We start from the raw sequence: 27,056 nt of genomic DNA on the forward strand, positions 1-27,056 counted from the left end.
AGCCCAAATAAAATTATTTTTAAAAATTATTTGTTCTTCATCCCAGATATGGTAGCACTTAAAATTTTTTGGTTTATACCCAAACTTTCTCTTTATATTAGTAAATTGGATTTTTGTCAAATGAGATCGAAACTGTAACAGTTCACAGTTCCTTCAGATGTTATTTTTGTTTGTTTTATTATTTTATTTAATTTTTTTGTTTTTGGGGACCACACTAGGCGGCACTCAGGAATTAATCCTGGCTCTGTGCTCAGAGATCGCTCCTGTCAGGCTCAGGAGACCATATGGGTCCTGGGTCGGCCACATGCAAGGCAAACACTTACTGCTGAGCTGTCACTCCAGCCCAGATTTGTTTTAATTAAAAGTTCATCAACCCTTAATCTGAGTTGAAAATGATAAATACCAATTTTTCAGAAAGAATCTAAAATGGTGTGGTCACTGCAGAGATGATTTGGTTTTTGCAGAAAATGAAAAGCTATACTATGTGCCAGCCAGCCAGCCATTTCTGCATTGAACTGAAAATTGAGATGCACCAACTGGTAGGGTGTTTGTTTGCCTTGCACATGGCTGACCTGGGTTTAGTCCCCGCATCCCACATGATTCCCTCAAGCCCTCCAGGAGTGATTCCTGAGCACAGAGCCATGAAGTAACCCCTGAGCACATTGCCAGGTGTGGAAAAGGTAATAGAGATGTTCCCAAATATATATATGTTTATAGCTGCAGTAGCCTGTAAACTGAAGGTTGTGGCAAGCTGAGTAACCCCTTACATGTCTATAGGCTGGAAAGAGCACACCATTTGAGGTACTTGCTTCCTATGTACCCAACCCTTTACCACAGAGGGTCACCCAAGCCACAGTAGAGCACAGAGGCCTGAGCATGGGAATGTCTGACACAATTGCCTTTTTGTTGTTCTCTCTCATACATTTGGTAATTTTTGACAAAGTATTTGAAAGTAAGTTGCCGTTTATCAGCATGTTACTTAAATTATTCAGCACATGTTCTTTCAGGTCAAGAACTTTTTTTTTCTTATATAACACAGTCATCTGACTTGATGCCATACTAGAAGGTGGCTCTTCGTTGTGCATCCCTGATAAAAATTTGCCAGTCCTCCCTCTGGGTCCTGCTTGGCCATTTTGTTTTCAGATCCTGGGCACTTGTTCTCATTTTCTCCAGTCTCCTTTACCTTTGCTTTTCCTCACTGATTGACTCATAGCGTGCTCCTCCAAACAGTCTTATTTCTTCCTGTCTGGGGCTCTGCAGCTGTGAAGCCATTCACTTGCATTCTGGATGTTTCTAACTGCTTGGGACTTGGTATGTTCTTGAGATAAGCTTTGCACTCAGAAATCACTCCTAGCAGGCTTGGGGGACCATATGGGACACCAGGGATCAAACCCAGGTCTGTCCCAGCCCCGTTGTGTATAAGGCAAATGCCCTACCACTGTGCTATCACTCCGGTCCCACTTGTAGTTACTTTTATTTGCAGTATAGTGCACATGTCCTGCCATCTTTGTCTCCAGTTTCACCCACCCTCCCCTGCCTGCCTCTGGTATAGACATTTTACTTTTCTTTCTCTCTTTATTTATTTTTTGTTTGTTTGTTTTTGGGTCACACCTGGCAGCGCAGGGGTTACTCCTGGCTCTACGCTCAGAAATTGCTCCTGACAGGCTCGGGGGACCATATGAGATGCCGGGATTCGAACCACCATCCTTCTGCATGCAAGGCAAATGCCCTACCTCCATGCTATCTCTCCGGCCCCCTCTCTTCTTTTTTGAAACTGATTTGCATTTTTGTTAATGAAGGGGTGCCAAGTATGTCACTATTTCCTATCAGCACCCATCCAGTTCTTGCCCAGAGTGATCATAAGTTTCAACCATCATTGTCATAGAAGGCTCTTCTGTATTCTTTTTTTTTTTTGGGGGGGGGGGTCACACCTGCAGTGCTCAGGGGTTACTCCTGGCTCTATGCTCAGAAATCGCCCCTGGCAGGCACAGGGGACCATATGGGATGCCGGGATTCGAACCACTGTCCTTCTGCATGAAAGGCAAACGCCTTACCTCCATGCTCTCTCGCCGGCCCCATCTCTTCTGTATTCTAACTGCACTTACAGCTCTTTGTGGCAAGCTTCCTACATGGACTGGTCCTCTTGATCCTCACCTCTATTGTCTCTGGATATTATAATCATACTGTCTTTTATTTTCTTATATCCCACAGATTAATGTCTATCCCTCTCCTGATTTATTTCACACAGCATAATAATCTCCATGTCCATCCATGTATAAGCAAATTTCATGACTTCATTTTTCCTGACAGCTGTATAGTATTCCATTGTATAGAGGTAGATAAACCCAGTTTCTTTAGCCACTCATCTGTTGTGTGGCACCTGGCTTGTTTCCAGATTCTGGTTATTTTAAATAGTGCTGCGATGAACATAGGAATTAAAAGGGCATTTTTGTATTGTGTTTTTGTGTTCCTAGGGTACATACCTGGGAGTGATATTACTGGGGATCATATGAAATCTCAATTTCTAGGTTTTTGAGGAATATTCATGTTTTTTAGAAAGGCCGGACTAGACGACATTCCCACCAGCAGTGAATGAGAGTCCCTTTTCCCTGCATTCACCCCAGCACTGGTTGTTCTTTTAAAGTCAAAGTTGAACAAAGAATGGCCTGGGTGTCTTTGCTAATATTTGACCGTCGCTGTTTCCATTGACTAATGAAATAATTGTATAGACCGACTCTCGTTCTGTCAGCAGCGAGCGTCATAGGGTGTCTGCGTTGCCCTGCGCTGTCTGAATGGTGCTGTGCTTTGGGTTTTTGCAGCCAGTCTATCTCGGTCAGCCTTCTTGTCCCAGAGATACTACGAGGACCAGGATGGGATCAGTTCCAGCTCATCCATTTCCCAGTCTCTGGAGAGCGAAGATCTGCGGCTGTCCTGCAGGGATGACACGGTCATGACCCAGCCCTCCCATCACTCACCTATGAACCACACAACTTCTCTCCAGGGCGGCATGGTGGTCCACAGTTCCACTGCCCCCAAATCATACATGGCTCAAAATCAGCCTGAAACAAGGAATACGTACGGCATGAGTAAGTGGATAGTGAGGGGGGCACTGTCTTCTTGGTCGGGTGCTCAGTGAAAGAGGGCCCAGGCACAGGTCTGCACAAGCACGCCCATAAATAGTTTTGTTCCAGAGACGGATGAGAAGGAGCCATGTCCCCTTGTGAGCCATCACACACCTGCAGAAGTAGCCGGGTACACCCTGGCACAGCTTTCCCAGGGGTTCAGATTGTGGATTAGAAGCAGGTCCCCCAAGGAGCTGAGGGTTGCTGTGTGTCGCCATATGGAACAGCATCCTTTTTCCTTCCCAGCTCTCTGCTGTCGACTCCCCGTCACCAGGGCTTCTGTCCCTCTCACCAGCTTCTTTATGCCTGGCAGCTTCTGTTTAGGACAGCCACACTTAGTCCTGAAATGACACTTAAAACAAACAGATCAACCAACTAGGACCCACCCCTGGCAGTGGGTCTGCAGATAGTCTCAGGCTCACTCGTGTTGCGCATGTGCTCAGCCTCTTGTGAGTCCCCCTGGTCCCACAGGCCCCACAGAGGAGCGCTGGCAGGAGAGCTTTAGCGAGAGAAGAATGAGAATCTGTGACTGTCCGTGCTCATGACTGAGCACGCAGGAAAGGTCATGATTCTTGGAGGTGGGCAGGCACATTTGGAGCAGTGGGTGCCAGCCTGTCACGTGACTGGTACTTTGCAAAGAGAGGATGGCTGCAGTTTTGCCTATAGCAGCTTTGCTGCATTATGACACTGAGCGCATTTACCTTTGGACTTTCTGTCTTCTGTTCTGACTCCCCCCGCCTTTTTTTTTTCTGTTCTCTCCCCCCACCACAGTGCCTCTGTCTATGCCTACTAACAAAGTCCCTCCTCACGGGACTGACAGTGGTGCGAAGACGCTGAAGCACAGTGCCCTTGGCCTGGCTCACCCCAGCTCAGCCACTGAGGCTGCCAGGAATGCAGCGATCGAACGGCAAATGGCCAGTCAGTCACAAGGTAAGCACTGAGCAAGCCAAGTACCAGGAAATCACAGCCCAGGCCCGTGTGCTTTCCTCCCTCACACGACACCAAGGGTAGACGGTGGCAGTGGAGAGCACTTGTCCTGTGCCAGGAAGGCCCTGAGTTGCTGGCAACCTCCCCTTCAGAAAAGATCGAGCTTTGGGGCTGGAAAGATACCATGTATTTGGGGAGTTTGCCTTGCATGCAGAAGGATGGTGGTTTGAATCCCGGCATCCCATATGGTCCCCCGAGACTGCCAGGAGTGATTTCTGAGTGTAGAGCCAGGAGTAACCCGTGAGCGCTGCCGGATGTGACCCCCCAAAAAAAAAGAAAAGGAAGGAAAAGAAAAGATCCAGCTTCACTTCAGATCAGGAGAAAGAGCAAGGTGCCAGCCCATGCTCTGTTCTGAATAGATTCAAGAAGGAAGAGAGTAGCCCTGGAACTTTGTTTTAAAGGAAGACCGGAAGTCTGGCACATTGAGTGTAGTGGGAAGTGGGTGATGTTTGTTACTTGGAGAGGGGGCGGGGGTCCAGGGAGTGGTTTCCATTTTGCTTTTTGGGGAACACTACTGCTCACTTTGGAGAGGTAAGGTGGACCCTGGCTCTGTTACACACCTGACTTGAATCCTTCTGCCATGGGGCCCCACTTCCACACACTAGCTAAGGTCACTCTGGCCACCTTGGTAGCCCCTAAGCACAGTCCCAGATAGAAAAAGAGAAGGGTTGGAGTGATAGCACAGCGGTATGCGTTTGCCTTGCTGACCCAGATGGACACAGGTTTGATTCCCAGCATCCTCTATATTCCCGAGCCTGCCAGGAGCAATTTCTGAGCGCAGAGCCAGGAATAACCCCTGAGCGCTGCCAGGTGTGGCCCAACAAAAGAGAAGAAGTAGAAGCAGAGGAAGATTCCCGAGCCAGGAGGGAGTAGACTCCAAACTCCAGCCTGTGCTGTGACTGTGCAGTGCAGCTTTCTTTGGTTTGGTTTGTGGGGGTAGTCACACCTGGTGGTGCTCAGGAAATACTCCTGACTCTGTGCTCAGGAATTATTCTGGGCTTTGTGCTCAAGAATTACTCCTGGTGGGGTCGGTGAGGTGGCACTAGAGGTAAGGTGTCTGCCTTGCAAGCGCTTGCATAGGACAGACAGCAGTTTGACCACCCGGCGTCCCATATGGTCCCCCCAAACCAGGGGCAATTTCTGAGCGCTTAGCCAGGAGTAACTCTTGAGCCTAAGTGCTAGAAGATGAGCAGAAAATGGTTTTCTGCCCCAGTAGAGTCTGATAGGAAATAGATCTTGTGCAGGGAAGGGTGGAGAGGGAAGGAAGGGGAGGTGACTGCAGAGTTGAATGGATGCTGCTCATCTTCTAGCACTTAGGCTCTTTTCAAGGAAGTAGGCAGCTTAGCTCTTCTCCATGAAAGCTGCCCAGGAGTGGGGCCAGAGAGGTAGTATAGTGCACAGGGTACTTGCCTTGCACATCCGGCTTGAGTCCTGAGCATGCACCAGGAGTGGTCTCTGAGAGCAGAGCCAGAGCCCTGAGGACTGCCCAGTGGAAGGTCTCTCCCTCCCCTCAGAAATAGCTGGCCAGGAATGGTTTTGAGCCCCTTAGTGGTGAATTTGACTGTGTTCCATCATTCCTTTCACTGGAATAGACTAGGTGTTGACCAGTGCCACAAAACTACTTCAAAGCCAAAGCAATAGCACAACCGGGAGGGCGTTTACCTTGCACACAGCCAACCTAGGTTCGATGACCCTGACATCCGTCCTATAGGGTCCCCAGCATTCTGTCGGGAGTGATTTCTGAATGCCAGGAGTCACCCCTGAGCATCACTGGGTGTGATCGAAAACCAAACAAACATACAAAACTTAGTGGACTTAGTGATTAGTGTCCTTTCTAGACACAAAGGTGTCAGTGGGCTTGAGTTCATTCCCTGAGGATTCATGTAGGAGGGTTGGAGGGTTGAGGTGGGGGGGCTTTTAACTGCTAGTGAAATTAATACGCTTCTCTCTTCTTTCTCTAAACAGCTGTACACACGTCGAGGGAATCAACTCTGAAGAATGTTCCTCAGGTTCTGAATGCACAGGAGTTGAACAATTCCCCCACTCCCTCTGTGGCCTTGGGGTATGTTGCCATCCTTCATGGCTTCAGTGGCGCCTGGCTGCCTGCAGGGGGCAGCATTGCCATATTTCCTGCAGAGCCTTGGGGTCTGAAAAGAGAAGGCATCTTGTTTGAGGAAACCCACTGAGTTTTCCTGGCCAGTGAAGGTTGCCTTGGAAACTGTTTGCCCCATCTTGGTACTGCTCATCTGACACATGGAATGGGCCCTGTGACACTCTGGACCATCCAGTCCCAGTGCTCACAGCCTCTTGAGTTTGTTTTTAGTTTTCTCCCCCCCCTCCCCCCACTCGTTGAGTTTGTTTTTTATGTGGGGGTGAGGGGTCCTATACCCAGCGATGCTCAGGCTTTCTCCTGGTTCTGCTCTCAGAGATCATTCCTTGTAGACTCGGGTCACTTCATGGGGTACTGGGATTGAACCCAGGTCTGGGATGTGCCAGACAAGCTTCCTCCCTGCTGTACTATCTCTCGGGTCAGTGCCCCATTTATTTATTTATTTATGTATTTATGTTTTTGGCCTACACCGGCGGTGTTCAGGGGTTACTCCTGGCTGTCTGCTCAGAAATAGCTCCTGGGAGGCACGGGGGACCATATGGGACACTGGGATTTGAACCAACCACCTTAGGTTCTGGATCGGCTGCTTGCAAGGCAAATGCCACTGTGCTATCTCTCCACCCCCCCACCCCCATTTATTTCTGTGGTCTCTGGTCCTCAGTCTAGGTCAGCCTCCTGTGGCCGAAGGTGGAGCTGTGGCCAAAGGTGGAGCATTAAGTCTGAGACATTTGCTCCCTCTGGCTGTAGGGTCTGTAATAAGTGGTGTGAGGAAAGAGCTTGGTGTCTGGTGCCCCTGACTGATCCATTAGTCCGGGCCGCTACAGGCACCTTTGTCACAGCCTCATGCCCACTCCCCCATCTGCAGGTCTAGCAGCGGATCTGTTCTCCAGCCTCCTTCCTCCCACCCTGCCTTGGCCTGTTTATCAGCTGTGCCTGTTCTAGGAATGTCTTTGTTATCTCAGTCAGGCCTCACAAACAGCCCAACATCAAGATGCCCACTTTCCTCTCTGGTGACCTTGAAGCAGCCGAGACCATGGTGGCTATTGTGGTTGTTGCAGACTTGTCAGGGGAGGAACCTTGTAGCTTTAGAGCTGGGGGTTGCCACCAGATTCAAGGAAGACAAAAGCCCTGAGAGGGGAGTTGCCTCAGGCAGGAAGCCCCATCAGTGCTTAGCATCCTGTGACTGACAATCTGACAATCCCCTCTTAGGATCTCACAGCACCTCCTCTCAAGCCTTGTCTCCTTGTCCCTCTCAGCCTTTTTTTTTTTTGGGGGGGGGGGGGGCTTTCGGGACACAACTGGCGGCACTCAGTTACTCCTGGCTCTGTGCTCAGAAATCGCTTCTGGCAGGCACTGGGGGGGGGGGGGTGGGGGACACACACGGGACGGACCATATGAGATGTCAGGATTTGAACCAATGTTGGTCCTGGGTCAGCTGCTTGCAAGGCAAATGCCCTACCGCTGTGCTATCTCTCTGGCCCGTCAGCCTAACTTTCTTATGGCTGCTGGTTAATGGATCAATTCTGATCTTGTTCCTTAAATTTTGACTTAGAGGGCCCGGAGAGATAGCACAGTGGCGTTTGCCTTGCAAGCAGCTGATCCAGGACCAAAGGTGGTTGGTTCAAATCCCCGTGTCCCATATGGTCCCCCGTGCCTGCCAGGAGCTATTTCTGAGCAAACAGCCAGGAGTAACCCCTGAGCACTGCCGGGTGTGGCCCAAAAACCAAAAAAAAAAAAAAAAATTTTTTTTGACTTAGAAAAAAAAGATATAAAAGTTCATAAGCAGAGTCTGGAGCGATAGTATAGCAGAAAGGGTGCTTTCCTTGCACATGGCTGACCTGGATTTGATCCCTGGCATCCCTCAGGGTCCCCGCTACCTGCTAGGAGTGATCCCTGAATGCAGTCAGTAGTAATGCCTGAGCGTTGCTGACTGTGACCCAAAAACCAAAAAAAAAATAAAGGTTTGAACCCATTGAAGAATTTTCTCTTCCTTGCCTTACAGAATTGAGATTGTGCTTTAGGTTTTTCTTATATATCCAGCATATTTTATCACTTAATCACTTTGTAATAGATACACTTAGCAGAATTGATATTTATTGCCTTCTTCCCATCAGTTAGATTCAGAAGGGAAGATAAAATGACTTATTTTCAGATTGGTTAAGCATATTTCCTGGGCATATTTTAAATATTTTGTTTTATTTATATACTTTTTTGTTTGTTTTTGGGTTTTTTTGGGGGGGTCACACCCAGCAGCGCTCAAGGGTTACTTCTGGCTCTATGCTCAGAAATCGCCCCTGGCAGGCACAGGGGACCATATGGGATGCCAGGATTCCAACCACCGTCCTTCTGCATGAAAGGCAAATTCCTTACCTCCATGCTAGCTCTTCGGCCCCTATTTACTTATTTTTGGGTAATTTCTTCTTATCTGTCTCTGCTGCCTGGTCTAGCACAGTATTTATGGCTCCAACCATAATTTCACTTTCGCTGACTGACCATTTGTTTTACCTCCGGAAGAGGGTTTCCCTGGAGCATATCTGTGACGATTCCAATTCCTATCTGAGGCCTAGTCACTTGGACTAGTAGATCTCATGTGGCATCATCCTGAGGGTTTGGAACAGCTGTGGGAAGGACATACAGTATTGTTTTGTGTGGTGATGAAGAGACTAGTGTCTGTCAGGAAGAACCCAAGAAAGTTCCCCAGGCTGGAGTGTGCCTGGCAAAATGGAGGCAGTAGGGGTGGCCGCGGGCAGTTCTGGAATATCTGGGCAGCCCTGTGGCCTATCTCACCACTGCATGGTTTTAGCACTTGAGTGATCCGATGTGCTTTGTGGGTTTGTGTTGTGTTGCTTTTTCACTCAAAAGGATTGAAGTATAAGGTACAGACCTTATACTTTTGACCTATTTTGGTGTAAAATTCTGAGACTTGAGAAACACAGTCTAATCCAACATGGGTGAAGCATATATACTCTGACCCCATTTGAAGCTGTTTGAAGCATATAATTTAGTAGGATTAAGGACATTTATGGTGATGTAACTCACCACTATTTATTTGCAGCAGAACAACTTCATCCTACACACATATATAATTGTTCTTGGGAACCTCTCATCTTTCTGTCTGGAAAAATTTGTCTATTCTAGGCTCGCACTGCAAGCCTGTTTTCCCTTGAACACATTCTCTCTCTTATCTCTGCTTCTCTGCTTATTTCCACTCTGGAGAAGCCTGTGTTCTTTCTCGGACACATTTCTGCCCTTTCTCTCCTCTCACATCTTTCTACGCAACTTTTCATTGAATAAAAAAGAAGGGAAAAAGGAAAGTTAGGCTATTCAGATTCCTCACAGACAGTATATGTCTTTTCGTGTCTGGCTTATTTCACATTCACTGTCGTTTCCTGGGAGAGTTTACGTAGATTTGTTATTTGATCCTTATGTTTGGTTAAAATTCATCTGTGAGAACTTCTGAGCATGCCATTTTTGGATTTTAGTACAAAGAATCTTTCAGACTGTCACTTCTTCTTGGGTGACCTTAGCTAGAAAATCTCTCAAGGCATTTATTCATTTTCTTTGAGTTGTGGAGCTTAACTGGTTGTCCAGCGCCCTCCCCCACTGTGTTATTGTTCTATCCCTCTTACCAGTTTTTTTCTAGATGTATTTGGAAGCTGTGTTAATCGTTGCATAGATGTTTAGAATAGTTAGATTCTTTTTATAAAATGATCTAGTCATTCAAAATTACCCTCTTGATCTCTAGGAAGACTTTTGATGCTTGTATTTTCCAGTATTAATGTAGCTACTTCACGTTCCTTTGTTTAATGCTACCATTATATGTATATTTGTGTTTTTACATCATTTTTTACTGTTTCCCACTACTCCAGTTTAGAGGAGGTGTTATCTCAAGTAGTGTCCAGGGACCCCAGGGCTGCCTACTGCATTTTAAAGCATTTTTAGTATGCAAAGTCATTCATAGTTGGTCACTGCAGCTCTTTTGTGTGTGTGTGTGTGTGTGTGTGTGTGGTTTTTGGGTCACACCCGGCAGTGCTCAGGGGTTTTTCCTGGCTCTGTACTCAGAAATTGCGCCTGGCATGCACGGGGGACCATATGGGACTCCGGGATTCGAACCGATGACCTTCTGCATGAAAGGTAAATGCCTTACCTCCATGCTGTCTCTCAGGCCCCGGTCACTGTAGCTCTTAGACCAACCTCCTATGGTTTAGTGATGCTGAGAGAGGCCCTGGGGCTCTTCTGGCTGCATCCAGCAGTCCCAGCGATGGAACTGGGCTCACCCACATATGAAACATGCCTGTATCATCTCCCTTGCCTTTTTTTTTTTTTTTTTTTTTTGGTTTTTGGGCCACACCCGGCGCTACTCAGGGGCTACTCCTGGCTATCTGCTCAGAAATAGCTCCTGGCAGGCACAGGGGACCATATGGGATGCCGGAATTGAACCAACCACCTTTGGTCCTGGATTGGCTGCTTGCAAGGCAAACGCCACTGTGCTATCTCTCCAGGCCCCATCTCCTTTGCCATTTTTTAAAAATAGACTTATTGGGGCTTGACTTGGCTTGGGGGATGCTCACAGTAAGTGCTCTGCCATAGTGTTTTGAGTCTTTCACCAGCAGCTGCTACTTGGTGTTAGGACCTGTCCATTGAGCTGATTAAACGGAGAATTTTAATTTGTCACACTTGTTTTCTCATTTGTTTTCCTGTTTGTATCATTTATTTTTGGGTTTATTTTTCCTCTTTTTCTTCCTTCTTTTAAATTGATGGTTATTTTTGACAGTTCAATCTTACCCCTTTTTATTTATTTATTTTAATTTTATTATTATTATTATTGGTTGGTTGGTTTTTGTTTTTTTGGGCCACATCTGGTGACGCTCAGGGGTTATTCCTGGCTATGCACTCAGAAATCGCTCCTGGCTTTGGGGGCCATATGGCAAGGCCCTTACCACTTCGTGCCACCACTCCGGCCCCAATTTTACCCCTTTTTTTTTTTTGGGTTTTTGGGCCACACCCGGCGGTGCTCAGGGGTTTCTCCTGGCTGTCTGCTCAGAAATAGCTCCTGACAGGCACGGGGGACCATATGGGACACCGGGATTCGAACCAACCACCTTAGGTCCTGGATCGGCTGCTTGCAAGGCAAACACCGCTGTGCTATCTCTCCGGGCCCCAATTTTACTCCTTTTTATTGGCTTTTTAGTTGACTGTTGGTTAGAGTGCTTATCTTAAAAAAAAAAAAAATAGATAAAACAGGCCGGAGTGATAGCACAGCGGTAAGGCATTTGCCTTGCACGAGGCCGACTTGGGACAGACCTGGTTTTAATTCCAGCCATCCCATATGGTCGTCCCCCATGCCTGCCAAGAGCAATTTCTGAGTGCAGAGCCAGGAGTAACCCCTGAGTGCCGCCACGTATGGCCCCAAAAATATATTAAAAAACAAAACAAAAAAAAAAAAAAACTAGCTTGCTTGTCACCTACCCAGCACCACATAGGGTTTCCCAAGCACCTCCAGGAATGGCCCCTAAGTACAGAGCCAAGAGTAAAACCCAGGGCACCACTGGGCATGGCAACAAAGCAACAAAATGAAGTTACCTTTATTTCCATTATAAATTTTGAATCTTTGTACATGATTATCCATAAAATTTTTTTTTGTTTTTTGTTTTTTGGGTCACACCCAGCAGCGCTCAGGGGTTACTCCTGACTCTATGCTCAGAAACCACTCCTGGCAGGCTCGGGGGACCATATGGGATGCCAGGATTTGAACCACCGACCTTCTGCATGCAAGGCAAACACTTTACCTCCATGCTATCTCTCTGGCCCTTATCCATAATTATTCTGTAAAAAATGTTTTGAATGTTCTGTTTTGGTTCTTCACCTCCTTGGCTCAGTTTTGATGTAGGAGGGCATCATGTATTGTTTATCTATAGGAGGCAGCAGGGTTGCTGATGGGGAGAGGGTGCAGAAGCAGCTACAAGGACATTGCTCTTATCACTCATTGTTTGAGGGCAGAGCAATAGCACAGCAGAGAGGGCACTTGCCTTACACATGATTGACCCAGGTTTAATTCCGACATCCCAGAGGGTCCTCCAAGCCTGCCTGGAATATCCCTGAGAACCACCAGGTGTAGCCCAAAAGAAAAAAATTTAAAAAAAAATTTTTTTTTAAAGATACTGTTTGAAGCCAGTTACTTTTTTCCCCCCTGGTTTTTGGATCACCCCTGGCAGTGCTCAGACCTTATGGGATGCCAGGGATCAAACTTGGTTGACCACATATGAGGTAAACACCGTACCCGCTTTGCTATCACTCTGGACCCTGAAACTTTTTTTTCTGTGTAAATCACCTTTTTTTGTTTGTTTTGGGGGCCACACCCAGTGACACTCAGGACCTATTCATGGACCTACCCATGACTCTGCTCAGAACACTCCTGGCAGGCTCAAGGGAATATGTGGTGCTTAGGGCTCGAAACTTTAGTACTGTTGTCACAATGATCTGGATGGAGAGTCAAAAGACTTGAATACCAGGCCCGGAGAGACAGCACAGCGGCGTTTGCCTTGCAAGCAGCCGATCCAGGACCAAAGGTGGTTGGTTCAAATCCCGGTTTCCCATATGGTCCCCCGTGCCTGCCAGGAGCTATTTCTGAGCAGACAGCCAGGAGTAACCCCTGAGCAACGCCTGGTGTGGCCCAAAAACCAAAAAGAAAAGAAAAAAAAAAAAGGCTTGAATACCGTTGGCACAGTTGGTACTACTCTTGCAGAACCCTGGGACTGCAACTCAATTCTGTAGCAGAACTTGGCTGTGTCCTATCACACGAAGCATAGAGACTCCCTCATTCACTCTGGGCCTCCTTGGGCCTCCAGGCCTTTGTTCTTTTCTGCTTGTGGGCCTTCGTGTTAAGTTTTCAGCCATTGAATTTTTGTTACTCTCTCAGGCCCATATTTGAATATGATGGTCATCTAAAATATCCCAAATATTCATATCTTCTCCTGAATGTTCCTAGCTGCTGCTCTTCTGATATTTGGGATGTTGGTCCTGCAGGAGTATCTGCTTCCTACTGTCTCTTCCTTTCTATTTAAACTCTAGAATTCTTTTCATTTATTTGGTCTCCTAACCTGATGCTGCATGGGGCAATATTTCTCTGCAGAGTTTTCATGTGACTCAGTGTGCAGGTCCCATGAATCCTGATGTGATGTGCTGGGAGACTTAGGATCTCTTTGAGATTTACAACATTAGCACAAGTAAGGGCTGGAGTGATAGTTCAGCGGATAGGGCATTTGCCTTGCACATGGCTGACCTGGGTTCAATTCCCAGCATCCTATATGGTTCCCAAGCCTGCCAGGTGTAATCCCTGCACCCCAGCAGGCATGGCCCAAAAACAAACAAAAACCAACAACCAAAAAAATACTAACACAGGTAAATAAAGCAGTGGTTAGACTCAAATGCACGGTTTCACTTACCATCATATCAATTCCATTTGGGGTGTCAAAAGATGTTGCGGAATTGGATAAGTTTCTGGTTTTATTTTCATTTCTAGATTTCTTCTTGTTTCCTTTGAGAAGGCATAAAGCCTAGTCATTTCCCTTGTGTCACTCAGTGCTTCAACCATTTTTCTACCCAACTCTTCTGCCTTTCCAGGGGCTTCTTAGGCCCAGAGACACACACACCCATTCCTTTTCTATGTTGGAAAGTCAGAGGTGAGGGAAAGGGCATCTCAGGAAGACACTGCACAGTTAGAGCATCTGCTTTGAGGAAACAAACAGGATTTTGTCAACTTTTTCTTTCTCTCTCTTTTTGTTTTTTTGTTTTGTTTTGTTTTGTTTTTTCCTTTGGGCCACACCTGGCTATGCTGAGGGTTATGCCTGGGTCTGCATTCAGGGATCACTTATATCAGTGTTCAGGGATCATATGATGTGCAAGGGATGGAACCCAAGTTTGCTGCATGTCAGGCAAGCACCCTCCCCAATTATCACTCCAACCCAACCTTTTCTCTTACTCAAGCAGATTTTTGAGGTGAAGGTTCCTGTCTTACTCTAGCAAAGAATTCTGAGAGGCTTGAAGACTATTTGTTCCAAGACAATAGATTGGTCCCTCCTCCCCCTTGAGTCATGAACTTTTTTTTTTTTTTTTTTTTTTTGGTTTTTGGATCACACCTGGCATCTCTCAGGGGTTACTCCTGGCTCTATGCTCAGAAATCACTCCTGGCAGGCTCAGGGGACCATATGGGACACCAGGATTCAAACCGATGACCTTCTGCAGGAAAGGCAAACACCTTACCCTCCATGCTCTCTCTCCGGCCCCGAGTCATGGACTTTTTAAAAAAAATTTTCCAAGTTAATATTTAGATGGAAGGATGCTAACCTCCTTATTGAAAACTCATAGAAGGGCTTTTTGTGTGTGTGTTTGTTTGTTTGTGCCATATCCAGCAATGCTCAGGGCATATTCCTGGCTCTGTGCTCAAGAGCCACACCTAGCAATGCTCAGGAGGACATATTGCGTACCAGAGATTGAACCTGGTACCTAAGGCAAATGCCTACTCTCTGTACTATTTCTCTATTCCTAAAGGGGATTTTTTTCGTTTGTTTGATTTGGTTTTGGGGCCACACCCAGAAATGCTCAAAGGGATTGAACCTGAGGGCTTGAAACAAGGTTGGCTACATACAAGGCAAGTGCCCCCGGATGTATTATTTCTTTGGCCTCCTGCAAGAAATTAAATTGATTTTTGTTTGTTTTGTTTTTTGTTGTTGTTTTGGGATTTTGTTTGTTTTTGGTTTTTGGGCCATACCCAGTGACACTCGGGTTTACTCCTGGCTATGCACTCAGAAAGTGCTCCTGGCTCAGGGAACCATATGGGACACCGGGGATCAAACCCAGGTTCATCCTGGGTCAGCAGCACACAAGGCAAATGTCCTACTACTGTGCTATGGCTCTGGCCCCAAGAAATTAAGTTTTATGGTTACTCTATTGACCCTTATGCCAAGTTTCATTTAAAGACTTTTTTTTTTTTTTTTTTTTTGGTTTTTGGGTCATACCCGGCAGTGCTCAGGGATTACTCCTGGCTCTATGCTCAGAAATCACTCCTGGCAGGCTCGGGACCATATGGAATACCAGGATTCAAACCACCGACCTTCTGCATGCAAGGCAAACGCCCTACCTCCATGCTATCTCTCCGGCTCCTAAAGACTCTTTTAATTAGAAAACATGTCAAATAGATTTTTGGTGTTAGGGTCCCAAATATCTATTTTCTACTTGAAATTTGTATTGTTTATTGGCCAGAAGTTTGGCTGATGGATAACTGTTATGACTTTCATATTTCATGTTTTTCAGTTCCTTGGTGCCACAGTCTACAGCCAAAACACCTCACACGGGGATGCCTCCTGTCACCGATAACCAAGCTAAACAGGTGAGTCACGGATTCCCACCTTATTCAAAGCCACACAGTACCTGTCCTTGCTCCCAGTGCAGTTCTTCCTTTGTTTCTACCAGCTCTTAGGTCAAACAGAAAACTGGGTTTCTGTTTCCTTTCCCCATACTGTGTGCTGTTTGGTCATCCATCTCCATCTAGCAAACTGGATCTGTACCTAGACAGCCTTAGATTTGTAGAGGTATTATGTGTGTGCAGGTTACTCTTTTGAGCATGATCTCAGCCCATCTAATTATTAGCCGTGGGCTATATTTATCAGCCTCCTGTTTACTATCTCAATCTGGAAATAGGCTCTTTTGCTTTCTTCTACAATTCTAGTTTTCAAGAATTGGAAAACTGGCCTGATGAGTGGTTGTTGTGTCTACTTTCAGGTTTATGCCTGATAAGAATTGTCTGTTGAGAAAGTGGGCTATCGGATGAGGGAGATAGTTCAAAGGCTGAGTGTAGGTTGCCCTGGCACTGCTTAGTTCCCTGGAGCGATCCAGTCCATAAAAACCCCGCCCCCAAGGAAAGGGAAAAGCCTCAGCAGGTCAGATGGTAAATTGTTCACAAATCTGGGAAAAGTAGCTGTCTTAGAGGCAGAGCAAACTCTCCTAGATGTGTCTGGGGAAACCTGGCTTCTCTGCTGCTCTGCTTGGTTTTTTTGTTTTGAGGCTACACCTGCTGATGCTTAGGGGCTGCTCCCAGCTCTGTGCTAAGGTAGTCTTCCCTCTGTGTCTGGAGATGATGACCCTGTCATGCCAGGCCTCATGCTTGCAAAGCATGCCCTCAAATCTCTGGGTTTTTGCTCTGGCCTCTCTGCTGCTCGTATCTCTTCTAGGATGAGTTATTTCCTGTTGTGTTTGAGATCAAAGTGCTTACAAGAGGCTCTTAGAATGGTCTTTTATGCGTTCTCAAACATGATCCTGTGTTCCTTGTGTTTCTTAGTTTGCCAGGACTTAAAATAGCATATAAGTATTTGGCATTTGGTCATTCTTTTTGTTTGTTTTTGGGCCACACCGGCGGTGCTCAGGGGTTACTCCTGGCTGTCTGCTCAGAAATAGCTCCTGTCAGGCACGGGGGACCATGTGGGACACCGGGATTCAAACCAACCACCTTTGGTTCTGGATCGGCTGCTTGCAAAGCAAACGCCGCTGTGCTATCTCTCTGGGCCCCATTTGGTCATTCTTACAGTGGTTTCTTTTTGTTTGTTTTGTTTTGGGGCAACACCCCAAAATGTTACTCCTGGCTCTGTGCTCAGAAATTATTCCTAGTAGGCACGGGGACCATAGGGGATGCAGGGATTCGAACCACAGTTGGTCCTGGGTTAGTCCTGGGTCAGCTACTTGCAAGGCAAATGCCCTACCGCTGTGCTATCTCTCCGGACCCTCTTCCAGTGGTTTCTGTGCTCATCAGAGAACATGCTTGAAGGTAGTTAGATCATAGGGAGAATAAAGAGACACTGAAATTGGAGGTGGTCAAGTTTGCTTTCTAACCATAATATAGACTTTTTTTTTTTTTTTTAGTTTTTGGGTCACACCCGGCGGTGCTCAGGGGTTACTCCTGGCTGTCTGCTCAGAAATAGCTCCTGGCAGGCACAGGGGACCATATGGGACACCGGGATTCGAACCAACCACCTTTGGTCCTGGATCGGCTGCTTGCAAGGCAAACGCCGCTGTGCTATCTCTCCGGGCCCAGACTTTTTTTATGTTGTTTTTTTTGTTGTTGTTGTTGTTGTTTTGGGCCACACCCAGTGACACTCAGGGGTTACCACTGTCTCTTCACTCAAAAATCACTCTTAGGGGCCAAAAGATAGCATGGAGGTAAGGTGTTTGCCTTTCATGCAGAAGGATGGTGGTTCGAATCCTGCATCCCATATGGTCCCCTGTGCCTGCCAGGGGGGATTTCTGAGCACAGAGCCAGGAGTAACCCTTGAGCACTGCCAGGTGTGACCCCCCCCCAAAAAAAAAATCACTCTTGGCTTGGGGACCATATGGGACACTGGGGGATCGAACTGCGGTCCATCCTAGGCTAATGCTTGCAAGGCAGATGCCTTAGCTCTAGCACCACCGCTCTGGCCCCATAATATAGACTTCTTGAAAGCCAGAATTCATCTCATTCATTTATTATTCAAAATTGACTGAGAAGCGCTGTGCTGGGGATTGGGAAACAGCCTCAGACTAACAAGGTTCCTTCTCAGAACTGGCAGAGAATTCCCTTTGCTACCTCTGCTGACTTCCGTTGATTTTTTTTTAATTAAACTAAATGTGTCTGTGCTTGTTTATTTAAAATTATAATATCATTTTGCCTGTTCCTTGGTTCCACGGGTCTCTGAATTGGCCTCTATTCTTTCATAGGGCTCTCTCATCAGTGTAAAGCCACTTGCACCCACAACTGCTCCTAGTCCGTTGTCGTCGGGTGATAAAACTACAGGTATGTTGACATCTCCATCTGGGGGGAAATGTAGGTGTGAGAAGTGCCGCTTGTCACACACTGGCCCAGGTTCTGATGTCAGAGACGGGGTAGAGGGAGGTGGGGAGATTGGGAACCCCTCAAAAGAGGAAGACTCTGGACACGAGCTGGCCCTGAACTAGCTCTCTCCAACTACTGAGATTGGACAGCAAGGGGAGTTAACCTTACTGAAGCAACACTTTCCCTAAAATGGAGCTATGCTGTCTTCACAGCTCTGCCTGGAGGGTCAAGGGTGGGGGGAAGAGTCTTCCATTCTCTGCCGCTTCTGCTCCACAAAGTGAAAAGCTCTTGGCTCCCTGAGACAATGCAGAAGTTGGGGAAACCCACCAAAGGGATTGGTTAGAGTTTAAAGATGTCACATTGAAACGATTTTCTGGCTTCACATACTGCCTAATTTATCCAAGCACAGTTATTTCTGCGGTTCCTGCTTGGTGACCTGGTGTCTCTGGCTAAGGTCCACAGAAGCTAATGGTCGCTTTGATGCTTCTATGTGGATATCTACCTCAGCTTCTCATCAGTTGGCTTCTGCCTCGTGCTTGGCTTATGTTCCTTTCTGCTTTGAAGCCTTGGTACCCTTGTAGACCTGTGTTTTACCACACTCGGAACCTGGGCTTTTATTTGACTCTTGCTCTCAAGTGGGTCCTCAGAGAATGATTCTGAGAGCCTCATTGCCACAATTTAGTTTCTTCTGCCCCATACTCTGCTCTGCCATGCAGTCTCTCAAGCTTTCATTTGTATCTTCAGCAAACATTCTTTTTACCCACACAAGAAAACCATTACTGTGTTAGCCCCACTGTACTCCAGAATTCAGGCTGCTGCACAGTTGCAGTTGTTTACATGTCAGTTTAAAAACCCCTCTTTGGGGGGCCGGAGAGATAGCATGGAGGTAAGGCGTTTGCCTTTCATGCAGAAGGTCGGTGATTCGAATCCCGGTATCCCATATGGTCACCTGAGCCTGCCAGGAGTGATTTCTGAGCATAGAGCCTGGAGCAACCCCTGAGCGCTGCCGGGTGGGACCCCAAAACCAAAAAAAAAAACTTATTTTTCTTCTAGATTTTAAACCACACCTATTAGATCACTGATTCCTACACTACTCAGTATTCATTCTCCACCCTAGGGTGTGGTCTGGTTCTAGCTAATAAAAGGAAGGCAGTGCATTCATTCTCTGGTCTTCCTTCGCTAACCTTCCTGTTTCTTAGAAGCGGAAGGCTGTGTGTTGGAATTTCCGGTTTGCGTGTTGGAATTCCTGAACCTGTTCTTACCCCCCTTTCACTATGTAGATTATTTCCTGCATCGATGTTTGCTTCCAGACCTGCATCCAGGTCCTGGTTTTGGACACACACCCAGCAATGCTCAGGGCTTAATCCTCTGCACTCAGGAATTGCTCATAGCTGTACTCAGGGGAGCAAATGCGATGCTGGGTGGGCATCAAATCCAGGTCAGCGATGTGCCAGGCAAGTGGCCCATTGTACTATGATTCCAGTCCTTAAAACTGCTTCCTTTTTTGTTTGTTTGAAATTACTAAACATCAAGATTTACAAAGCTGTTTACAATACAGTTGTTTCAGGTTTCAACACCAATCCCCCCCACCAGAGTGACCTTCCCTCCATCACTATCCTAGTTTACCACCAGCCTGTCTCCTTCACATGTCCAAAATATTTTGCTTGTATTGCCTGTTACGATATAGATCTCATGATGATCTCATAATGATAAGTAAAGTAATAGCCTGAAGATTTGCTGAGCTGTTGGTTGCTAGTTGAGCCTTCTATGCAATTATTTTCACTCATTGAGCTTAGTGAACATCTACACAACTTTTCCATTTGCTTTTCTGTTCCTACTGAACTGTCAGTACTCTGAACTTTAGGGATGCTCTGTGGCTGCCTGTTCAGCAACTGTGTCACTGGATGATTCAGCATCATGGTGTCTCAGGCCTACCAGGTTTGGCTCAGCTGCACCTTCTCTTCTAGTCAGAGTGATGCCCTGAGGCAGATGTGGGTGGAGCACTTAGGCCCTCCAAAAGGGCCTGAGAAGGCTCCAGTGATCTGATCCATCAGCTTTGGCTCTGCTGTGGCTTCACTCCCTAAGAACGCTCTTTGGATGTAAAGCTTTCTGTTGCAAAGATATCTGGGAATTGTCAAAGAAATTTTTTGTTTGTCTTGTTTTCGGGCCACACCCAGCATTGTTCAGGTCTTACTCCTGGTTCTGCACTCAGTGATCACTACAGGAAGTTTTCAAGGATTATATAGGTGCTCAGCATCAATCATGGGTTGGCGGCATAACCGTATCCATGGCACCTATCAGATTTGGGGGGGGGCACAGCGCTCCGGGGTTACTCCTGGATCTGCACTCAGAATATCACTCTTGGCAGACTCGGGAGACCAAATAGGATGCCAGGAATTGAACCCAGGTCTGTTCTGGGTCAGCTGTATGCAAGTCAAACGCACTATCACTGTGCTATCTATCTAATACCCTATCAGATTTTTAAATCCTCTAGGATTCTTTTTTTTTGGGGGGGGGTCACACCCGGCGGTGCTCAGGGGTTACTCCTGGCTGTCTGCTCAGAAATAGCTCCTGGCAGGCAAGGGGAACCATATGGGACACCGGGATTTGAATCAACCATCTTTGTTCCTGGATCGGCTGCTTGCAAGGCAAACGCTGCTGTGCTATCTCTCTGGGCTCATAATTGAGGTTTTCAGTTCATATCACTTTACTCCTTTCGATTCCTAGTTCTTGTCCAGAGTGATCATTTTAGGTGTTCCTGTCATAGTGATCCCTAACCCTTAACGGCGCTCCCTCCATCATTTCTATTGTTTTTGTGTAATGTTCTCATACTGTGGTGTTTTTTCTTTTCTTTTCTTTTCTTTTTTTTCTTTTTCTTTGGTTTTGGTTTTTGGGCCACACCTGGGGATGCTCAGGGGTGATTCCTGACTATGCACTCAGAAATCGCCCCTGGCTTGGGGGGGGTCACATGGGATGCTGGGGGAACGAATCACAGTCTGTCCTAGGTTAGCTGCATGCAAGGCAAATGCCCTACCACTTGCACCACCGCTCTGGCCCCTCTGGTGTATTTTTTTCATATCCCACAGACGAGTGTGATCATTCGTTGTCTGTCCCTGTTCCTCTAACTCATTTCACTCGACATTATACTCTTCATGTCTGTCAGTGATAATTATTTTATTGCCAGAATTCACTACTGTTAGCATTTGCAGGATAATCAAAAGAAAAAGGCTTGTGGAAGGGGATTGAAAATTTTCTCTGAAAATACTACTTGAATGTTTTCTTTAAGCATTTCTGAGTCTTCTGTGGAATAGTTATCTAGTTTATTAATTAATAGAAATAACTTCCCGGAGCCTGAGAGATAGCACAGCAGTAGGGCGCTTGCCTTGCAAGCGGCCAAACCAGGACCAAAGGTGGTTCGAATTCCGGCATCCCATATGGTCCCCCATGCCTGCCAGGAGCAATTTCTGAGCATAGAGCCCGGAGTAACTGGTGGGTGTGGCCCCCCCCCCCAAAAAAAGAAATAACTTCCCCTTTTTTCTGACATTATTTTTTGTTTTTGGGGGGGCCACACCCATTTGATGCTCAGGGGTTATTCCTGGCTAAGTGCTCAGAAATTGCTTAATTCCCCCCCCCCCCCCCCCCCGGCTTGGAAGGACCATATGGGATGTCGGGGGATCGAATTGTGGTCCTTCCTTGCAAGCGCCACCTCTCCAGCCAACTTCCCCTTTTTTCTAACTAAAAATGAATATTTGGGTGTAGAGAGATAGTAAATCAGGTAACCACTTGCCTTGCGTATGGCCAACCTGAATTCAGTGCCCAGCATCTCATAGGGTTCTCCCAAGTTCTGCCAGAAGTGATTCTTAAACAGAAAAGCCAGGAGTAAACCCTGAGCTAGGTGTGGCCCTCCCCCCCAAATAAAAAGCTATTAGAAATGCACAAAAAATGTGAGCAGTGTGAGTAAATAAACCACTGTATGGATACATGTTTTTTTAATTAGAGTTAACTTGTTTGTTCGTTTTTATATTAAATCTTTAAGCACCATGATTACAAGCATGATTTTAGTTGGGTTTCATTCATAAACAAAACACCCCCCTTTACCAGTGCAACATTCCCACCACCAATACCCCCCTCCCTCCTTCCCAACCCCTGCCTGTATTCAAGACAGGCATTTTACTTCTCTCACTCATTTAGATAGTCATGACAGTTGTTAGTACAGTTATTTCCCTAACTGCACTCACTACTCTTTGTGGTGAGCTTCATATTGTGAGCCGGTCCTTCCAGCCCTCATCTCTATTGTTTCTGGGCATTATTACAATAAAGTCCTTAATTTTTCTTAAAACCCATCGATGAGTGAGACTATTCTGTGTCTTTCTCTCTCCCTCTGACTTATTTCACTCAGAATAATAGAGTTCATGTACATCCACATATAGGAAAATTTCATGACTTCATCTCTCTGACGGCTGCATAATATTCCATTGTGAATATGTATCACAGTTTCTTTAGCCATTCGTCTGTTGAAGGGCATCTTGGTTGATTCTAGAGTCTGGCTATTGTAAATAGTGTTGCAGTGAATATAGGTGTGAGGAAGAGATTTTTGAATTGTATTTTTGTGTTCCTAGGGTATATCCCTAGGAGTGGTATAGCTGGATCATATGGGAGCTCAATGTCCAGTTTTCTGAGAAATCTCCATATTGTTTTCCATATAGGCTGGACTTGATGACATTCCTACCAGCAGTGAATAAGAGTTCCTTTCTCTCCACATCCCCACCAGCACTGATTGTTCTTATTCTTTGTGATAAGTGCCAGTCTCTGTGATCAATACATATTTTTTAAATACTTTTTTTTTTTTTTTTTTTTTTTTTTTTTGGTTTTTGGGTCACACCCAGCAGCATTCAGGGGTCACTCCTGGTTCTATGCTCAGAAATGGCTCCTGGCAGGCTCGGGGGACCATATGGGATGCCGGCATTCAAACCACTGTCCTTCTGCATGCAAGGCAAATGCCTTACCTCCATGCTATCTCTCTGGCCCCTTAAAATACTTTTTTTTTTTTTAGTTATTATTTTAAGCCATACCTTGTGGTATTCAGGGGTTGCTTCTGGCTGTGCACTCAAGAATTAACTCCTGACAGTGCTTAGTGGACCAGATGGAACCCTGGGGGTCAAACCATGTAAAGCAAGTGTCCTCCCTGCTGTACTATTCCTCGGGCCTCAATATAAAACTATCTTTGATTTTGGTGCCGAGCTTGGACCTGGCCAGGGCCTCCTCTCTGAAACACATGCTGGTGGCAGGCACTGGAAATGACAATTGGCCTGGGGGCTCTGCATTCCAGTGATTGCCACCCAGTCCACTTTGATGTGCATTGAGCTATTCTTCTTTGTGATTTCAACAAATTGGCCTGTGTGTGTTGTTTTGTGACCTGTTTCCTCACCTGGCTCTCCCCATCCAGCTCTGCATTCCAGATTAGCTCTAACACCCTCTCCCATTCATGCTCTTCCACTTGTAGCCTGTTCCCTTCTGCCAGCTGTCTGTTCTAGTTTGGAATATGTTCTTTGACCTTCTTACACCTATACACTGACCCCTATCATGCCCCTGGACTGGCACTTAGGACCAAAGCTGTAGCCAGTGGTCTTTAGTCCTTCTACACTGTCAAGCAACATGGTCCAGTGGTTGAAGATGATTCCTTTAGGTGGTTTCTAATGTTCCCAGGCAGATGAGTAAGACTGGATCTGGGTACATACCACATTATGAACTTGCTAATATTTAGCCCAGATTTACATAAAGAATATGTGCTTCTTTGCTTGTTTGTTTGTTTGTTTGTTTGGGCCATCCCAGTGGTGCTCCTGACAGGCTTGAGGGACTATATGGGATGCCAGTGATTGAACCATGATCCATCCTGGTCAGCCACATGCAAGGCAAACCGCCCTATTGCTGAGCTATCGCTCTGGCCTCGTGCTTTTTCTTTCTTTCTTTCTTTCTTTCTTTCTTTCTTTCTTTCTTTCTTTCTTTCTTTCTTTCTTTCTTTCTTTCTTTCTTTCTTTCTTCCTTCCTTCCTTCCTTCCTTCCTTCCTTCCTTCCTTCCTTCCTTCCTTCCTTCCTTCCTTCCTTCCTTCCTTCCTTCCTTCCTTCCTTCCTTCCTTCCTTCTCTCTCTCTCTCTCTCTCTCTCTTTCTTTCTTTCTTTCTTTTTTGTGGGGGGGTGCCCACACCAGTGATGTTCAGGTATTCTGGTTCTGCACTCAGGAATCACTCATGGTGCTGCTCAGTGATTACTCTGTGTTTAGGAATTACGTGCTAAAGAAACCATATGGAATGCTGGAGACCCATCTTGGGTCAGCTGCATGGATGCTCTCCCTGCTCTACTGGTTCTCAGGCACTAATAAGCACTTTTTCTTATTGCTTAATATGATTTGGACTTTTTTTTTTCTTTTCGTTTTTGGGTCACACTCGGCAGCACTCAGGGGTTACTCCTGGCTCCACGCTCAGAAATTGCTCCTGGCAGGCTCGGGGGACCATATGGGATGCCGGTATTCGACCCAATGACCTTCTGCATGAAAGGCAAACACCTTACCTCCATGCTATCTCTCTGGCCCCTGATTTGGACTTTTTAAGTATGTTTTTCCCATTTTTCTCCCCTATTTTTGTTTGTTTTTTTTTGGGGGGGGGGGAGGCCACACCCTGCTGTGCTCAGGGGTTTACTCCTGGCTCTATGCTCAGAAATCACTCCTGCCAGGCACGGGGGGCCAGACGGGACGCCGGGATTAGAACCACAGTTGTTGGTCCTGGGTCGGCTGCTTGCAAGGCAAACGCCTACCACTGTGCTATCCCTCCAGCCCCCTTTCTTCCCCTTTTTTTTTTAAGACAACTGGGGGAAAGTTAAAGGTAATTTCCAAAACTCTTAGTAAATAGTGATGAGTGTGGGGAGTGTCATGGATTGTACTTACAACTTCCTGGGTTTATATCATAGCAATTAGCTTTTGTTTTTTCGAGTAAAGTTTAAACTTTACTCCACCTGCCAACAGCTCCTAACTGATTGGTCAGGGTTCTCTCCCACGAGGGATGAAAGAACCGCCTCTGTGATTTTTTTTGTTAAATACAAATGATCTACTATGAGGACTACACAAAAATGTGGGAACAGGGGCCTGAAAGATAGTATAACCCAGTACTGAGTACTGCCAGGAGTGATCCCAGACCCTAGGAGTAAGCCCTGAGTACCGGTGGGGATGGCCACAAAACAAAACAACAAAAACTACCAATGTGGGGATTGAGCAAAATAGTCAAATCATGAAGTAATTACTCATAGACAGGAATCTCTCCTTGGAAGTTTTTCCTTCCATGTATACTCTTTGGAATGGGGGGTGGGGGGCATACCCACCAGCGCTCAGGGGTTTCTCAGAAATCTCTCCTGGTAGGCTCAGGGGACCATATGGGATACCAGGAAAAGAACCCGGGTCTATCTAGGGTCGGCCACGTGCAAAGCAGACACCCTACTGCTGTGCTATCACTTGGCCCGATCTATACTCTTTTTTTTTTTTTAAAACTACTGTTAAAGCATCCTGTTGAAACTATTCAATGATTTTGATGTCTCTTTGGAAAGGAGAATGGGCGTGCCTTGGTTTGGAATTAATAATGGAGAGGAAGTTTGAGAACCGGGAGCTGGCAATGAGTCTTTGACACACTTAATCAGCTTTCTGAGGCTCCTTCCAGTATCGTGGAGAATCACCCCCAGAATGCTGTTTTGTTACAAAATGCTGGTTTGTTACAAAATTCTGGCTATGTATGTATGTATTTACTTATCTTTTAATTATTGCAGGGTCAGAGGCAACCAAGATTGAAGCAGCTGTGACTTCTTCCTCTGCTGTTGGGCAGTTCAACAAGTCTTTCTCGTTTTCCACCTCAGGGTCAGTAATGGGCTTAAATGTGGATCTGATTGCCAGCAGGTTTATGCTCCCCATTAGATCAGTAGGTATATTCATGGGCACCTCAATACACCTGAACCCAGAATTCTTGTCACTGCACTTGTGTGCCTGGTGTGGCAGCTGTTTTCCTCAGGTCATGTAAATCTGTTTCTGCTTTTCAGTTTGAGTTTCTACAAAATATTACCTGTTGACCTGATCTTTTTAAAAGCAAGTGTCATTATTTGGTTTTGGTTTTGGTTTTGGTTTTTTATTTTTGGCTTTGGGTCACCCCAGCAGCGCTCAGGGGATTACTCCTGGCTCTACACTTAGGAGGAAGGAAGGGAGGGAGGGAGGGAGGGAAAAGAAAGAGAAAAAGAAAAAGAGAGAGAGAGAGAAAAGAAAGGAGAGAGAAAGAGAGAGAAAGAAGAGAGAGAACAAGAGAGAAAGAAAGGAAGAAAGAAGGAAAGAGAAAGAGAGAAAGAAACAAACAAGCATCTCACCTTTGTACTTGGAGAGCTGCTATGACTCTGGTTCAAGAGGACCTTCCCCCTGCTCTGCCAGCACTAAGGCGCCCGGGGCCTTTGACAGCTGCTGAGGCTTCCTCTCCCTTCAGTGCTGAGGCGAACCGGCTAAGCTCACAACTAGTTGAAAGGGTTTTTTCCTCTTGAGGTTGTGCTTTCAAACTCCCGCAGAAAAACTGCATTTCTCTCTGCTTTAGTGGTGAGGGTCAGACCCCGAGCCTGGCATTTGCAGGGTAGGGGTCCAGTTGCTGGGCTCCATCCTTAGCCCTGTGAGTTTGTTTCATTTCAGGATCAAATATGGCAGCACTACATGCCATGTGATACCAGACTGAGTATGGGCCTCCTGACAGCAGAACATGTACTTAGCCACTGGAGCCATTTCTGGCCTCGCACCCACTCCCCACTAGAAGAACCTCTTAGGCTCTTGCAGTTTTTGCTTTGAAAACTGAAATCATATTAATTGGAATCCCTTTTACCCAAGACTATTATTTGCTTGGGGCCTTTTAGCCAAACATGTTAAAGGAAAAGAAGATGATGCTGGAACAGAATTTGAAAGGGCAGGG

The 27,056-nt window shown here is 46.3% G+C and overlaps 1 protein-coding gene across 1 annotated transcript in view; it reads left to right on the forward strand.

Moving 5' to 3' along the window:
* The window catches only part of NUP214 (nucleoporin 214), a 99,590-nt gene that overhangs the window by 45,212 nt on the left and 27,322 nt on the right, over positions 1 to 27,056 (forward strand). Inside the window, exons 22-27 of the mRNA XM_049772815.1 lie at positions 2,820 to 3,086; positions 3,894 to 4,052; positions 6,075 to 6,171; positions 15,532 to 15,607; positions 17,965 to 18,040; positions 25,888 to 25,975. Of these exons, the coding sequence (XP_049628772.1) occupies positions 2,820 to 3,086; positions 3,894 to 4,052; positions 6,075 to 6,171; positions 15,532 to 15,607; positions 17,965 to 18,040; positions 25,888 to 25,975 (763 nt within the window). The remainder of the gene's footprint in view (positions 1 to 2,819; positions 3,087 to 3,893; positions 4,053 to 6,074; positions 6,172 to 15,531; positions 15,608 to 17,964; positions 18,041 to 25,887; positions 25,976 to 27,056) is intronic.

The sequence above is a fragment of the Suncus etruscus genome, chromosome 5 (genome assembly GCF_024139225.1).
Source record: "Suncus etruscus isolate mSunEtr1 chromosome 5, mSunEtr1.pri.cur, whole genome shotgun sequence".
Classification (NCBI taxonomy): domain Eukaryota; kingdom Metazoa; phylum Chordata; class Mammalia; order Eulipotyphla; family Soricidae; genus Suncus; species Suncus etruscus.